The following is a 15,550-nucleotide window of genomic DNA, read 5'->3' on the forward strand; positions in this document are numbered from 1 at the left end:
CACCAAGAGGGGGCGCTGCAGGCAAATTCCTTTAGACCAAACAGCAGCACTGTCAAGATACTTCCCCACACTGTACAGCCACATGATTCCTGAGCTGCAGCCAGCAGCACACAGTCAGCGGCTACAAAACAAACTTGTTTGTTTATGTGTGTGTGTGTGTGTGTGTGTGTGTGTGTGTGTGTGTGTGTGTGTGTGTGTGTGTGTGTGTGTGTGTGTGTGTGTGTGTGTGTGTGTGTGTGTGTGTGTGTGTGTGTGTGTGTATGTGAGTGAAAGAGAGTGAGAGTGTGTTTTGTGCAGTTTCAGGCTGTCGATGTCTGACCTTTGAGCAGTTATTGGCAATAAAAAAAAAAAATCCAGCTGAAGTGGTTTCCTGGACACATCGATAATGCCGGTTGGTTGGGTGGGAGGGAGGGAGGGGTGAGGTGATGTGAGGTGCTGTGAGGTGAGAGGAGGCAATTTTGCCCCCCCCCCCCCTGCCAGCGGTGTACTTTCCCCCACGTCGAACGGCACCCGTTAACTGTTTGAGGCCTGCCACACTTATTTTGGCGGTTAACCAATTTTCACGAGTGGGGGAGCTTCCATAACAAACGCTTACCGCCACCCCTCATCTCCCCTTCTCCTCCTCTCCCCCCTTCTCCTCCACCTCCTCCTCTTCCCCTTCCTCTTCCTTCTCCTCCTCTCCTCTCCCCCCCTTTTCCTCCTCCCACTTCTCTTCCTCTCCCCCTTTCTCCTCCTCCCCCTCCTCCCCTTCCTCTCTTCTCTTCCTCCTCCTCTTCCTTCTCCTCCTCTTCCTTCTCTTCCTCCTCCTCTCCCCGCTTCTCCTCTCCCTCCTTCTCCTCCTCCTCTCCCCCCCTTCTCGTCCTCTTCCTCCTTCTCCTCTCCCCTTCACCTCCTCCTCCTCCTCCCCTTCCTCTCTCCTCTTCCTCCTCCTCCCCCGCTTATCCTCCTCTTCTCCCCCGCTTATCCTCCTCTTCTCCCCCCTTATCCTCCTCTTCTCCCCCCTTCTCCTCCTCTTCCTCTCCTCCCTTCACCTCCCCCCCTTCCTCTCCTCTTTCTCCTCCTCCTCCCTTTCTCTCCCCCCTTCTCCTCCCCTTCCTCTCCTATTCCTCCTCCTCCCCATCTCTCTCCCCCTTCCCCTCCTCCCCCTTCCTCTTTCCCCTCCTTTTCCTCCTCCCCTTCTTCTCCCTCCTCCTTCCTCTCCCTCCTCCTTCCTCTCCCTCCTCCTTCTCCTCCTCCTCTTCCACCGCTCCACTTTCCCTTGATGTGAACGTTTTTTCCCTCCCTCCCTCCTGCTCACCATCTCCTTGTTGAGCCCGTCAAAATCGGGCCCGCCGCTCTGGTGGCTTTGAAAAACGTTGGGGTTAAGCCGAGGGTGAAGTGTGTGTGTGTGTGTGTGTGTGTGTGTGTGTGTGTGTGTGTGTGTGTGTGTGTGTGTGTGTGTGTGTGTGTGTGTGTGTGTGTGTGTGTGTGTGTGTGTGTGTGTTTATCTACTCCTGGAGGCATTTCTATGTAACCGGATCAGAAAGTGTTGCGGGGTGTAAAGTTGAGTCATCAGTTATTTGTCAGTTGAAACCCATCAGGTCTTGTGTCTCCCCCCATGTCAGGCCAAGTCCAAGCCTCATCCTCTGGCCGGGGAAATGTCTTTATTGTCAATGTCAATATGGTGTCATATTGAGCTACTTTAGTTTGCGTGCACCCTGACCACCATCACCAACCAAGCAACAAGTCCTGGACTATTGAGTAGTCCGACTGCAACTCCTGTTGTTGATCTGGGTGTGTACTCACCACGTTGGTCCTGGTCCTCACAAGTTCACACATTGGTGTTATTATCGAAGTCAACTGGGGACAACGGATGATTAAATTGCTTGGGGTGTTTTGTAAAGAGATGGGCTGGGGTTCAAAGTGTGTCTGTGTCTGATTCCAGGCCTCATTTGCATGAATCATCGGCGATGCAGTGAAATCGATGTGATGACATGCGCGCGGGGGGGGGAGATTCCTGTCAGCTTGTGTAATTACTCAGTCCGTCGCGGCATGACACGGTTACTGTGGTAACTGCGGCCTTTGGGCGACGGTTATAACTTGACTGACTATTTCTTGGCTGTCCCTCGCGATGTGTGGGAAAGCAGCAGAGATGAGTTCACTCATTTCTACAAGGGTTTATTCTTTGCACGCATATGGGTTAGTGTGTGTGTGTGTGGGTGTATACAAATGGTAATATTGATTGAATTCCTTTGTTCCTTTTCTTTAGTTTTTTTTTCATATATATTTTTGGATGTCCTAGACTTTCCACATAATTGTATATGTAGTTTATTTTTTATTTTTTTGTTTGAGTTTTAATGTATCATGGTTAAATCATCTCCCAAACCATCAATCCAACGTTCCTGGCCTTCTTGGCCTCTTGTCAGTAGAAGACCACAGCTCTGACGTGGGCAAATTAACCTTTTGTCTTTGATTACAATCTCTGATATTTTCTAAAGTCTTTCCCCAACAAACTCCCTATTTTAAGCCTCTTTTTAATGACTGGTCGACCATGTCTTTACATGACCAGCCCGGTAAACAGAATGCTCTGTCAGTGCAGTCATGACGTTACCTTCATCTCATGGTGACAAGCACCAGAACCGCAACGTCATGATGGATTCTCAGTAACTGTTCAAGCGCTTTGTACTTTTTCTTTTTTTTCTCCTCCTTTTTTTCCGAGAAGCTAGTCCTGCTAACCACGTTATGAACGGGATTATGTCCACTGAGAACATAGCAAAGTCATGGCCTGCAAGTAGGTTAAACAGGGCTCTCCGAGATGTGGTGCATAGATCCAAAAAGACATGGGATCGCTCTATCTTATTCGTCTTTTTATTGGCCAAGTAAGGTAACACACAGCGAATTAACATCAAGGAATTTGACTCGGTGCACTGCTGCAAAAAATACAAGCAAATTAGCATTTGAGGTATTCCGTTCATGCGAATAGCTAACCCCACAGATGTGAATAAACGGTGAACATTTGAAACAAAGGTGCAAGAAGTGCAATCATTCTTTTGGCTGAGAGTGGTACCTTCTTGAATGATTTCCCTAGGTCCCCCTTGGTTCTGTGGTACTCTAGAGTCATCTGATCTAGTGCATCAGCTGCATGCCATCCTGCATGCCTTATAACATGTTCAGAAACCTTGCAGAAGCTAACACTCTTTGTATTTCTTATCAGCTGGCACCTCCGCCGGAACCTGAGGTTCCCATCGAGGTGTGTGTATAACGCACACACACACACACACACACACACACACACACACACACACACACACACACACACACACACACACACACACACACACACACACACACACACACACACACACACACACCAGGGAAAAACATAAAACCACTGTTTTGTGTCTACCACCCCCAGTTGATCCATTTCTAGTCTCCCCCTCCCCCCTTTTTAACTGTGCAGCCCAGATACCATTTGATCATGTTGCCTGTTGTTTACTTTGTTGTGAGGGCCGTGGCCTCTCTCCATGGCTCACCAGAGCACGAGGTTCCACACTGTGTGTGTGTGTTTGTGCGTGTGCCATTATATAACTTTGATTGAACATTAAGTGTGTGTGTGTGTGTGTGTGTGTGTGTGTGGTGTGCATTCACAAGTCCTCTTGGGTGTGTTCCTGCCCCCCCCGGCCTCCAGTGGTTCACCTCTGTGTAATTAACACGGGTGCTGTCACTGTACCTCCAGCACCAACGATCCTCTCAGCCTGGGTGCCCTCTCTGGGTGCAGAGGAGAGCGCGCCTGGCCCACACCTAGTGCAGGCTTTTGGCTTTCAACACACAAATTGTGTGTCCGATCAGTTAAACGTGATCGCAGCAATACGCAAGCTCTTTTCGCTAACTCCCTTTTACTCATTGTTTGTTTTAATATTTAGTATCGCATCAGAAGGGTGCTTAGGCCCCTCCCACCTTTGCATGCCTTAACTCCCAACTTCTCCTTTATCCTTATCTTACACCCTGATTTCCTGAAAATAACTGCATGATGTAATTTACACCCCCGCACACAAACAGTGACAGACAGACAGACGCGCCACACACACACACACACACACACACACACACACACACACACACACACACACACACACACACACACCCCTACTCACCCGCCCCACTCACTTCCCTGCACGTTAGTAACATTTACTAATCTGCACTGTATTAACACACTTATTTTCTGTTCTGCTTCTGTGGTCTTTTTTTTGTTTTTTCGTTCCCTTCCCAAACGTTTCCCTTGTGACGTTTGTGTATTTGACTTTTGTGTTTATATGGTACTGCTTTCCGCTAACTCACTGCACACCCTATAAGGACCTCGACCCCAGCCAGCCGCAGAAACAACTCGAGGATCAGACGAGGGTAGGTACCCCCCCCCCCCCTCGCCCCATGGGGATCCAGCCCTGTCAGCCTCGCGCTCCCACGACTCTCTCTCTTTCTCTTTCTCTGTGATTGGGGAAGGTGGGGGGGGGAGCACCCCTACCCCTCCACACCACTGTTATCCTGAGCAGCTGCTGATCACACAACTGCCCCAGCAAGGCCCTGATTGGGCCTCTATACATAGCATCGAACTCCATCTCATGAGTTTGACATCACATGGAGCAATGTCATGTCATGTGATGACCTCTGGTCGTGTGACGTGGTGGAGACCAGGTGGCATCTGATGACAGGGTTTGTGTGGTTGAATGTGCATGTTTGTCTGCCATTGACTGGAGTCATACTGTTGGGTGCTGGAGGGGGGGGTCAACTGAGCTTGGAGGTCAAGGGTCAAGTAAGATGTTGATCTTTGTAAGTGTGTTTGTGTCTTTGTGTCTTTGTGTGTGTGTTGTTTTGAGTACCATGGACATCAAAGATAGTCAGCTCTCATGTGGTCGCGTAGCCAAAGAGATCAGGTCAAGGAAACCGATATAAAACCCCTATGTCATTGAAATTCAGCTTTTTGTAAACGTAATTGAATCTGATTCACTGTCACTTAAATTGCATTGTTTACAGTGTCATTATTAACTGCCTCCTTCTGATATCCCAGCTTTGTTTCTCTACATTGTTATTGCCAACGGATATGCCCATTGTGTTCTCAGACAAGGCATAATCTTTTACCCTGTATTTAATCACTGACTCAATACTATAAGTGTTGGTTTTACCCGACACAGAAACGTTCCAGCTGTCTACTCCTGTAACACACGTTTCACCGATCCTCTTGGAGATCCTAAACCTCATGTGTTAGTGTGTGTGTTAGTGTGTGTGTGTGTGTGTGTGTGTGTTCTTGTATATGTTTGGGTTCATTGTGTCGATTGTGTAATTGTGTGCGTCTGTTCCTAGATTTGTATATGTGTTTGTCTATGATTGTGTGTTTATATGTCCAGAGAGTGTGTGTGTGTGTGTGTGTGTGTGTGTGTGTGTGTGTGTGTGTGTGTGTGTGTGTGTGTGTGTGTGTGTGTGTGTGTGTGTGTGTATATCTGGGTTTGTGTGTGCATGTTTTTTATATGTCTGTTTATGTGTGTGTCCTACAGGGCGAGGCCCTACGGCAGATCCTGGTCAACAGATACTATGGGAATCTCAAGCCCAGCGGAGGAGAGACAGCGTCACAACCTTCTCCCCCAGCCCCCTGAGTCCTACAGCGCAAGGAAAGCCCACTACAGGTATGTGTGTTTGTGTGTGTCTGGGTCTTCCCTTTGTATGGGCGTGCACATGTGTCTTCCATGTGTGTAAACGTGCACATCTTCCCTGTGTGTGTGTGTCTTTCTTGTGTGTGCGTGTGTGTCTTCTGTTACGTGTGTGTGTGTGTGTGTGTGTGTGTGGGGGGGGGTTGTTTGTGTGTCTCGCCCTGTGCGTGTGGGTGTCTACCCTTTGTATGTGTGTGTGCATGTGTTTGTGCATGTATGTGTGTGCCTACCCTGTTCGTTTGTGTGTGTTTGTGCTTGTGAATGTGCATGTGTGTGTCTGCACTTCTCCCCTGTGTACATAAGAATAGCTGATGTGGGCCATTCTTTCTGCCACACAACCCAGCCATGACCTTTTCCCTAAGCAGTGAAGCGCTAGTTTGTCACTGACATTTATACGCACGTCACTGCAGCCTTGCGTTAACTACTGATATGACGCTGTTCTCCGGGCCATTCCAGACATCGGTGATGTAGGTTTTGGGGGGGGGGTGGATAGTATGTTTCTGATCTCGGCAGCGGCCCAGTCCTCGGACGCTCTGCAACCGGGCATTCAAGGCGTCGTTTTGCAGTGCTAATGCAGAGCCGTGCGGTTGCCAGGCGACCTTAGCGGCATGCATTGATTCAGAATGGGCCAGTTCATGCACCTGCGGGAGGGAGAGGGGGAGAGAGAGAGAGAGAGAGAGAGAGAGAGAGAGAGAGAGAGAGAGAGAGAGAGAGAGAGAGAGAGAGAGAGAGAGAGAGAGAGAGGAGAGAGAGAGAGAGAGAGAGAGAGAGAGAGAGAGAGAGAGAGAGAGAGAGAGAGAGAGAGAGAGGTGTTATCTCCTGGCTGTTCTCTCACGGCGGCTCCGTCCATCCTCCGTGGCTGTGAGAGCAGACGGTGTCGGTATTAAAGTGAGAGAGAGGTAGTATATAAGAAGAAAATAAAACGATACCAGGTTACAATAACATCAACAGAATCGAAAAAACCCGGGACGCGTGCAAGTATTAGTGTGAAATTTGTGTTTTTGTTGTTTTTAATGTGAAACTTTAAATGTTTGTATGCTGCCTTCTTGGCCAGGACTCTCTTGAAAAAGAGATTTTGAATCTCAATGAGAATATTCCTGGAAAAATAAAGGTTAATAAATAAATAAATAAAAGTCCAGACGCCGGCAGCTATGGAAGTCTGTACAGTGCTATCGGGATGAGGTGTCAACCCCCCCCACACACACACACACACACAGACGCACAGACAGATACATACTCGGCATCTATAGCGCTTCAGGGCACCTTGAAAAGCGCAGTTTAAATGCGATCAATTAATCGTAGATTAATTGATTGATTTTATTTGACTATTTTGATATACATATGAACAGCACTCTTTGCATTAAAATACATAAATAGTCAGGGAGGACACAATAAAGCCCGAAGGCTTATTTCCATTGTGTAGCAGCAATTCATACATCAGTCATTCAAATAAATTACACAACTACATACAAGTCACACACATAAAATTTTTATTTTTTGCTTCCATTCTTGAAGAGCAAGCAAACCGATATGCAGTTCTTTACCCATGGCATCGTCTCACCCCACAATCTGCCCTCCCCCCGGCCTGTGTCCATAGTGGTGAGCTCCGGGGTCGGAGGTCGCGCAGAGCTGAGTCTGGCGGAGGTCCAGTGTCATCTGGACAGGGAGGGCGCCTCAGACCTGGTCATCGACCTCATCATGAACGCCACCAGCGACCGCATCTTCCAGGAGAGCATCCTATTGGCCATCGCCCTGCTGGAGGGGGGCAACACCGTCATACAGGTGAGCAGGACCCTATTGGTCGGGGACAATATCCCCCTCCCCCTCAAAGGGATATTTCTGCCAATGATAGGCATGCGACTGAAGTGTTACATGGAATGGTGGACTGGTGGATACATGGAATGACATCTGAAAACACACGAGATATGGAAATACATTCTGGATGATATGTGCTAAAGCGGCCTGAAACCGCACATGAAAACAAATGAAATATTGGGTAAAACATGCTAATTTCGTTATCCCTGCTAACGGCATCAACAAGAGATACCTGGAACAACCCCCAGAAACCCTACACTAAACAATAACACACTCTGAACAGGCCATGCTAGCACGGCTAGCCTTCTTAAACCATCAAAACAAGTCTTACCTGGCCTGAACCGTTCTGCACGAAGTTCTGGGGAAAAACCTTCGAGAGTTTGAGGGTTGGGTTTCTTTACTTGTTCTCCGGCAGCCGCACACATCGCAGTGCTACACGCAACCAAGTGACAGGTGGCAACATGAAAGACAGGCAAGAACCCCACCCCCCGTGCTGCAGCACTCAAGGTGCGGTGCAGAGTACAACACAAAACGGTTTGAAAGGCCTCCCCGCTGCAGACTGCGGTGGTGAGGGGAGGGGGAGCGCAGCCTGCGGAGGGCACGCTGGTTCACATAGGTCCATGGTTACAGGCCGAGGAGTTGCCACAACAACAACCTCTCCTAACCCAACACCAGCCCTCAGCTGACTGCACAGCAATTACATTAGCCTGGCGTGTGTGTGTGTCTTTCCCTGTCTTTGTGTGTGTGTTTATGCATGCGTGTTTGTGTGTGTGTGTGTGTTTGTAAGTGAGTGCAGTTGTTTGTGTTTTTGGTGTGCTTGTGAGTGAGTGCAATTGGGTATGTGTGTGTTTGTGAGTGAGTGCAATTGTGTGTTTGTGTTTGTGAGTGAGTGCAATTTTGTGTGTGTGTGTTTGTGAGTGCAATTGTGTATGTCCTTCTGATTGCAATTATGTGTGTGAGTGCAATTGTGTGTGTGTGTGTGTCTGTGTTTGTGAGCAAGTGCAATTGTGTGTGTGTGCTACTGATTGCAATTATGTGTGCGTGCGGTTATCACAATATGTGTGCGTGTCTCTGTATGCATGCGTGTGTGTGCCTGCATGCATGCATTTGTGAGAGTGCACACCCGCCACCTGAGCCAAGCGTGAGTGTGTCAGCGTTTGCCTGTGCCCTCGTGTGTATGTGCCTTCGTGTGCACAAACAGGTCGCAGTGTTGCATAACGGCGGGTTATATTTGCATAGTGCTCCTGCCTGACAAAGCCTGACTTCCCACAGAGTTTGCACAGCCACGCTCACATGATGTTCTTCTCACATGTGGCTCCTGTTCCTTCATGAATAGCACCAGGTGACGCCCAACCAAGCCCCACAACGTCACACTCTGAGAGAACAAAGGGAATGTGTAACGCAACCCCCCCCCAGGACAAATGTCCAGGGCAGGTCACACTGGCTGACCTTTGACCCGGCCACGCTGTTTGATGGTTAACACCTCAGGGGTCATGATACACACACACACACACACACACACACACACACACACACACACACACACACACACACACACACACACACACACACACACACACACACACACACACACACACACACACACACACACACACACACACACACACACACACACACACTTTTTAATGTTAGCATATTCACCAATGCCTAAGGGGCGGGGAGGTCCCCAACCAAGCCAAAGGAAATGTTCTTCTTTCGCTATTAGTCACAGCCATTGAGAAGCAGCTATTGGAAAAGGACACTGAAGCCATAACCCTGTCCATCTTCTTTCCTTTATTATCTGATTCCCTGATTCCCTCCCCAATTAATACCACCGTGGCTGGTATAAAGTGAATTGAAAGCATATCAGCAGATTCATCCCATTTCCAAATCTTGTGAAACTGCAGGCGGCCTGGGCCTGATTTAAGGACAGAAGGCTGCTTGTTTCCCACCAAATGAAAAACAGGACAGAAACACATTAGTGCTAAAGACCTTGTTGTTGTTGTTGTTTTCGAGTTTTTTGGTTTCAAATGTTTTTCAGTCCGGGCTAACCACTGCTTCTAGGAAAGAGTTTGGGCGGGGGGGGGGGGAGCGTTGGAGAGTGAATGAGCTTTAAAGATCAAATGAGTTTTAGAGATCTATAGAGGTGGGAGGTTAGGGACGGATTCGTCCGTGGTCCCGGAGCTCTGCCCTGGATAAGCTGGATGTTATGGCCCTAAGGGTGACATTTATTATGTCCGTAATCAAAGAAAATTGGCTTAGGTCCAGCTCGCTGCTGTTTAACCTAGGACACATTTTGCAGTTTCCTTCAGTCCAACCGCTTTATTTTCTCCTTCTCTCTCGGTGAAGCCAGTGTTTTCAGACCCATATCGAGTGAAGTAATACCCACACGCGGGCGCGGCTACGATCAGGTCGACTTGTTGTTCACAGTCGTAAAAAATCTATCGATCTTGTCCCTTTTATTGTAATACAGCACTCAAAAAGGCATGACCTTCTGGTGTTCATTCAGCCAAATGTTAGGCTCTGTGTCGACCGTGTTCCCTGCCGCGGTGCTCGCACCAAAAGTTTGTCCCGGCGTTATTCAGAGGCCAATGGAGAGCTCCTTACCTGAGAATACGCTCCGGGCTCCAAGTCTTGCGTCTTAAGCCCAATACACACAGAGCGTGAATACCGGTTCCTATTTGGGCTGCGACCCAAAAAAAGGAAAATAGAATCATATTGACTCAGCCGAGCAATGCGCACACAGCGCAAATGTAGCTTTTGTTTCTTTTGCGCTCCCTTTGTATAGAACTCGGGTTTATTTTGAACATCAGAAATTGGGAAGCGTTATTCTGTGTCCGTCCCCACACGGCTGTGTGTCCACTCCTATTTGACTTCACCAGCGCTCGCACCGATATGCAGTGAGCAGAGACGTGGTCTATGCAAGTGTTTCTCAGGCAAGGTGTCCTTATGTTTGTACGCCTGCCATTGTACAGATTATAAGCATGCACGCTGAACACACATTAGCCATGCATTTCAAGAACTATGGGGAGTCTTTCAGTGGCATTCATCACATGCCACAAGGCCTTGTCTGTATTATATTTAAATGTAGTATTTTTTATTAAACCGGGTTGGTCTCTTGATATTCAAATACATTTTGCAAGAGAGACCATGCCAAGATAGGCAGCGTACCCATTTCAAGCTCTGTTACGACATACAAACCTTGACAGAAACTTGAAACCCTGGAAAATGTAAGATTCTTGTCATCTTCTACATCTGAAAGCAGAGAAGCTGTGATAAGAACTAAGGGGTCAAGACATTTATCAACCACAATTTCATTTTCCTGCCTTTCTTTAACTCTTGCTTTAAAGTTCTTTAAAGCAACCAATTCTCCGTTTTAAAGTGTCATTTAACACCAGGAGACGAGTTGAAAATGGAACAGGCTACAGGTATTCAGATGTGGAAGTTGTGAAACCTCAAGCAAGCAGAGAGATACACACTCGCTTTTTAGGACCTTAAACCTGGCTGTCATTTCACACAGCCATGCCCTGCATCCTTTCCGACTGCTTTGAAACCACGCTACTTTATCAAATATTAGCTCCTGACATATATGACTTGACAGCCATTGTCAGCGTGGCTCTAAACACACGTTAACAAGAAGTAACAGACAGTGACACTTAATGTTTACACACACGCACGCACGCACGCACGCACGCACGCAAGAACTCACACACACACAAACACGCGTCAGGTTTCCTGTGCACTGGGCTAGCTTTCGTGCTTGAGAAACTGTACACAGTACACACGACTGCATCGGGATGTGTACACCTGCATCATAAACCTTGTTTGTATCAACAATATGCTCATTTTTTCACGTCCCAAATACGCTTGGGCGCAAATGTATATGCCGCATGTCAGGCATTTACTGTAAACGTTACATTTACATAACTCTGGACAAAGGATTGTGTGTGTGTGTTTGTTTGTTTGTACACATAAGCATATGTGTGGGTGATTACCATTGATATGTTGCAGAGTATTATGTAAGGGCCATTAATTCCCACACAGCCTTCCCCTCCCAACAACATTTCCCCCAGAACTCTGGCCTCTCTTCCTCTCCCTCCCCTCCCCCACGACCTGTGACCCCGACCTATCACAGAAGCAAGCAGCTGTCACTAACTCCCACTCAACAGGAACCGATTACTGTCGCGTCCGGTCTGCCGTGAGCACTATCAGGTTCCATTCTAGCCAACCTCTTGTAAGAGTACAAGTCAAAGTCTCCTTTTACGCATCGGTGTGTTTACAACACGAGCACCAGCTCCCTCTCAGCCAATAGAGCGCAGGGGGCGTTTAGAAGGCCACGCCCTGAAACCCTTATTGTACTATAAGTCCATAAGAATGTCATTATCCTGTAGTCTGCATGACCAGCCAACATGAGGTATGTTCGGCCTGCTCTTGCACGTGAGAAATGACTCGTTGACAGCGGGTTTCGATTTGTACGTTTAGCACGGGTTTTGCCCGCATCTTGTTAGGCGCTGCGGCCGTGATCACATCTTTCTTTTCAACACTCACCTCAGTCGGCATGGGATTTGCCTTCATTTAAAACCGCCAATACATGTAAAAATGGATGGACTGCTGGTTGTGGTGGCTCAGTATGGCATTGTCACTCAGCGAGGTGTGTGTGTGTGTGTGTGTGTGTGTGTGTGTGTGTGTGTTGTGGGTGGGGGGCGAGCCGGCAGTATAAATAGATCTTACATAACAGAGCTTGTTGATGCCAGGAAAGGGAGAAGGCAGCTCAAGAGGGGAGAGAGGAAAAGGGAGGGAAAGGAGTTTCTCTTTTTTATTAGTTTTTTGCCTTTCCTCGTTTTGCTTCTTTCTTCCTTCACTTCCTTCTCTCTTTCATTCCTCCCTTCTTTCTTTCGTTTTTTCCTTATTTTTTCTCTCCTTTCTTTGCCTCTTTCTTTAAAATGTCTTTCCTCATCCTTTCTTTCCCCCTTCTCTCTTTCCTTCTCTCCTTCTCCCAGTGGGAGGTGTATGCCTTGCATGGCAGAGAAGTATGCCAGCCCACCACTTTCCTCAAGACAAACTATTCAGCAGCCAACTGCTGGAATGCATGCATTGATAAAACAAAACTTGATCAAATCTATTGACACGTTTATTTGCCCCTGAAAATATTTGCACGTCCGCCAGAAATACTTCTAAAGTGCGTTGTCCCAAACAAATAATGGAACACAAACATGGCCATCCACCGCATAGAATGTCACTTGGCATACATTTCATTTCCCAGCCCACCAGGCGTTTAACAAAGAGCGTCTGTAGGGTACTTTGTCCTTGTTTATGGAAGTCTAGTCTCCCGCCTCCTCACCACAGTGGACAGGACCTTCTGGGCTGCAGGCTACAGCAGACAGCAGACTCACTGCACATGTTTGTTTTCCCCCCGCGTCGTCATAAGGCAGTCAGGCGTCGATAACATCACGCACCTTCCTGACTGGAGATGTTTTTTAATGGCTGAGCGATCATGAGGTTCCATTAAACACAGTAATGTCATAAAGCCTGAGGCGTTTCTGCAGCTCTCTACTGCCCAGAGAGAAGGACTTAAAGCGGGAGAGGAAAGGAGAGAGAAGGGGAGAGAAGGGGGGAGAGAGGGAGAGAGGGAGAGAGGGAGAGAGAGAGGGAGAGAGAGAGAGAGAGAGAGAGAGAGAGAGAGAGAGAGAGAGAGAGCTAGAGAGAGCTAGAGAGAGAAATAAGTATTGCATAAGTCTTTGCCGATTCATTCCCTAATCAGATAACGATGAAATGAATGACCCCCATCTCGTAAACAAGATTATGTTCACGGCTCGGACAACATGTTCTGAATAAACATCAAGCAACAAAAACAAGAAAGAAATTAAAAGTGTTTCATAAAACAAACAGAAAGAAAACAACTTTGATTGACTTGGAAAGGTATGATCTTATCTGGCCTTTATATACATACTTGACACACTCCTTCGTCCCTTCTGTAAATGTGACTTCAACATTAATTTATATTTCATATTTAATATTCATCAAGTTTTATTTTATGATTTTTATTTATATATAGTATATATACTATATCTAGTATATTTTTTATCTAATAATATTACTCATAGTTTTGTAAATAGGTTTATGTCTCGCAGGCTTGACTTCCATAAGCACCGCACCTCCTACAGAGGCAACCGTTGCACCTGCAGAAAAGTACACTACTCTTCTTGATTGTGTGTGTGTGTGTGTCGGCCCTTGAGACTTGTGTGCGCATCCCTCACCGGGGGTTATGTAAGAGACTTTCAAAGGGCCCCCCCTTCACAAAAAAAAAGCAGCCTTTACGTGATAACTCCAGGCCCCCTCTCCCTCCCCCGCCATCCGTTCCAGTCTCCTCCTCACACACACTGTCCTGGCACAAAAAAAATTTAGAGCCGGATTTTCCTTCCTGGCGCCACCCCACGGCCCCACGGCCCCCCCATCCACCCACCCACCCACCCACCCACCCACCTCCCCACCCACCCACACTACACCTCACCAGAGCACCACCCGCCTCCCTCTGGTGTGATGTAACAGGGCTCTGGCGGAGGTGCCGCGTTTCCCCGCTGCCGCCACTCAGCTGATTACAGCCCTTATGTAACGAGGGATTGGAGGGGGGGGGGGATAGAGCAGGGTACTCCCGCGCGTTGCGCAAAAAAACAGTTGCGACAACGATGAAAAGCACTCTGTGAAGAGAAGGGCGCCGCTGCAGAGGAGGGGTGTTGGATCACGTGTCACACTGCCCGTCTCTCCTGGTGAAGCCTCTCACAACGCCTGCTGTGGTTGCAGGAACACACCAAGCAGTTATGTTTGAACCATTTTCGGTGTATTTGCATTTAAATGCAAATGTGTATTTAATTATTATTTGCTTGTTTATGTTTGCTAATTTATGTTATGTATGTCTTGTGTTTATTTATATATATATATATATATATATATATATATATATCAATTGTATAATATACCGTCTATTATAAGTTCAAATGTAAGAAGCCTATTTGTTGAAGTGGGCATGTGCTGATGTGTGGTTGCAGGCACATATGCACGTGGATGCATGCTTGTGTGTCTGTGTGTGTGGGTGTGTGTGTGCACGTAGTCTCCAGGGAAGCCTCCTGCTTTGCCCCCAGGCCAGGGAGCAGATGGAGTGAGTTCAGGTTAGAACAGTGCTGGCCCTTCAGCGTGTTTTCCCCACCGTAAAGGAAAGCAGTCATTATGTAACTCCTCTCCCGCGTGAGCTCGCTGCCTTCCACAGAACCAGGGCTGAACCAACACCCTAAGAACTGTCCCTGAGCTGTTTACCACGGACAAATGCAGAGTTCACGAGAATACTCTGCAACACGCGAGCCTTACTGTACAATACACGGGGTCACATGTTGTAAGTGTTGCGTTGAGCCTAAGATAAGATAGGATAACATCAGATGCACTTTATCACACGCAGTCAAGACAGTAAAATAATGAAGGAGTTGAGAATATGCAAAAATAAAGAAAGCTGAGAATAATCATGCATACATGAGTGGTATAAATAATTACAAAATACAAGTGCAACATGACAACCTGGCTGTAAATAAAAATGAAAAGTTAAGATAGTAGAAACAGAAATACTACCTGCTCATGAATGACATGCATCTACATACGATTATAATTGCAATTGTCAATTTAGATAACAGCTTCAACAGCTCAATAACAAAATGTCTAACAAATGTGTATGACTCTCCTCCGTCTCCACGCAGAGATCCTTCTTTGCACGGCTGACGGGCGATAACAAGTCTGAGAAGTTCTTCAAGGTGTTCTACGAGCGCATGAAGCTGGCCCAGCAGGAGATCAAGGCCACGGTGACGGTGAACACCAGCGACCTGGGCAGCAAGAAGAAGGAGGAGGAGCCACCCGACAAGGACGCCGTAGCACGCAAGAAAGGTACATACTACCTTTTATTCAAGGTTGAACACAGACTTTCCTCCTACCTTCAACTGCACCCCCACGCAAGAGTTATTTATTTTACATTTTCTCCAACGTGTGGGTGAAAGTTGGTGAGGACCAACGGT

The 15,550-nt window shown here is 47.4% G+C and overlaps 1 protein-coding gene across 1 annotated transcript in view; it reads left to right on the forward strand.

Annotated features, from left to right (window-relative positions):
• Window positions 1–15,550, forward strand: part of itpr1b (inositol 1,4,5-trisphosphate receptor, type 1b) — a 95,511-nt gene that overhangs the window by 46,991 nt on the left and 32,970 nt on the right. The window contains 6 exon segments of the mRNA XM_060070101.1: window positions 3,194–3,229; window positions 4,333–4,380; window positions 5,529–5,580; window positions 5,583–5,657; window positions 7,279–7,463; window positions 15,239–15,422. Coding sequence (XP_059926084.1) covers window positions 3,194–3,229; window positions 4,333–4,380; window positions 5,529–5,580; window positions 5,583–5,657; window positions 7,279–7,463; window positions 15,239–15,422 — 580 coding nt within the window.

The sequence above is a fragment of the Gadus macrocephalus genome, chromosome 13, assembly GCF_031168955.1.
Source record: "Gadus macrocephalus chromosome 13, ASM3116895v1".
Classification (NCBI taxonomy): Eukaryota; Metazoa; Chordata; class Actinopteri; order Gadiformes; family Gadidae; genus Gadus; species Gadus macrocephalus.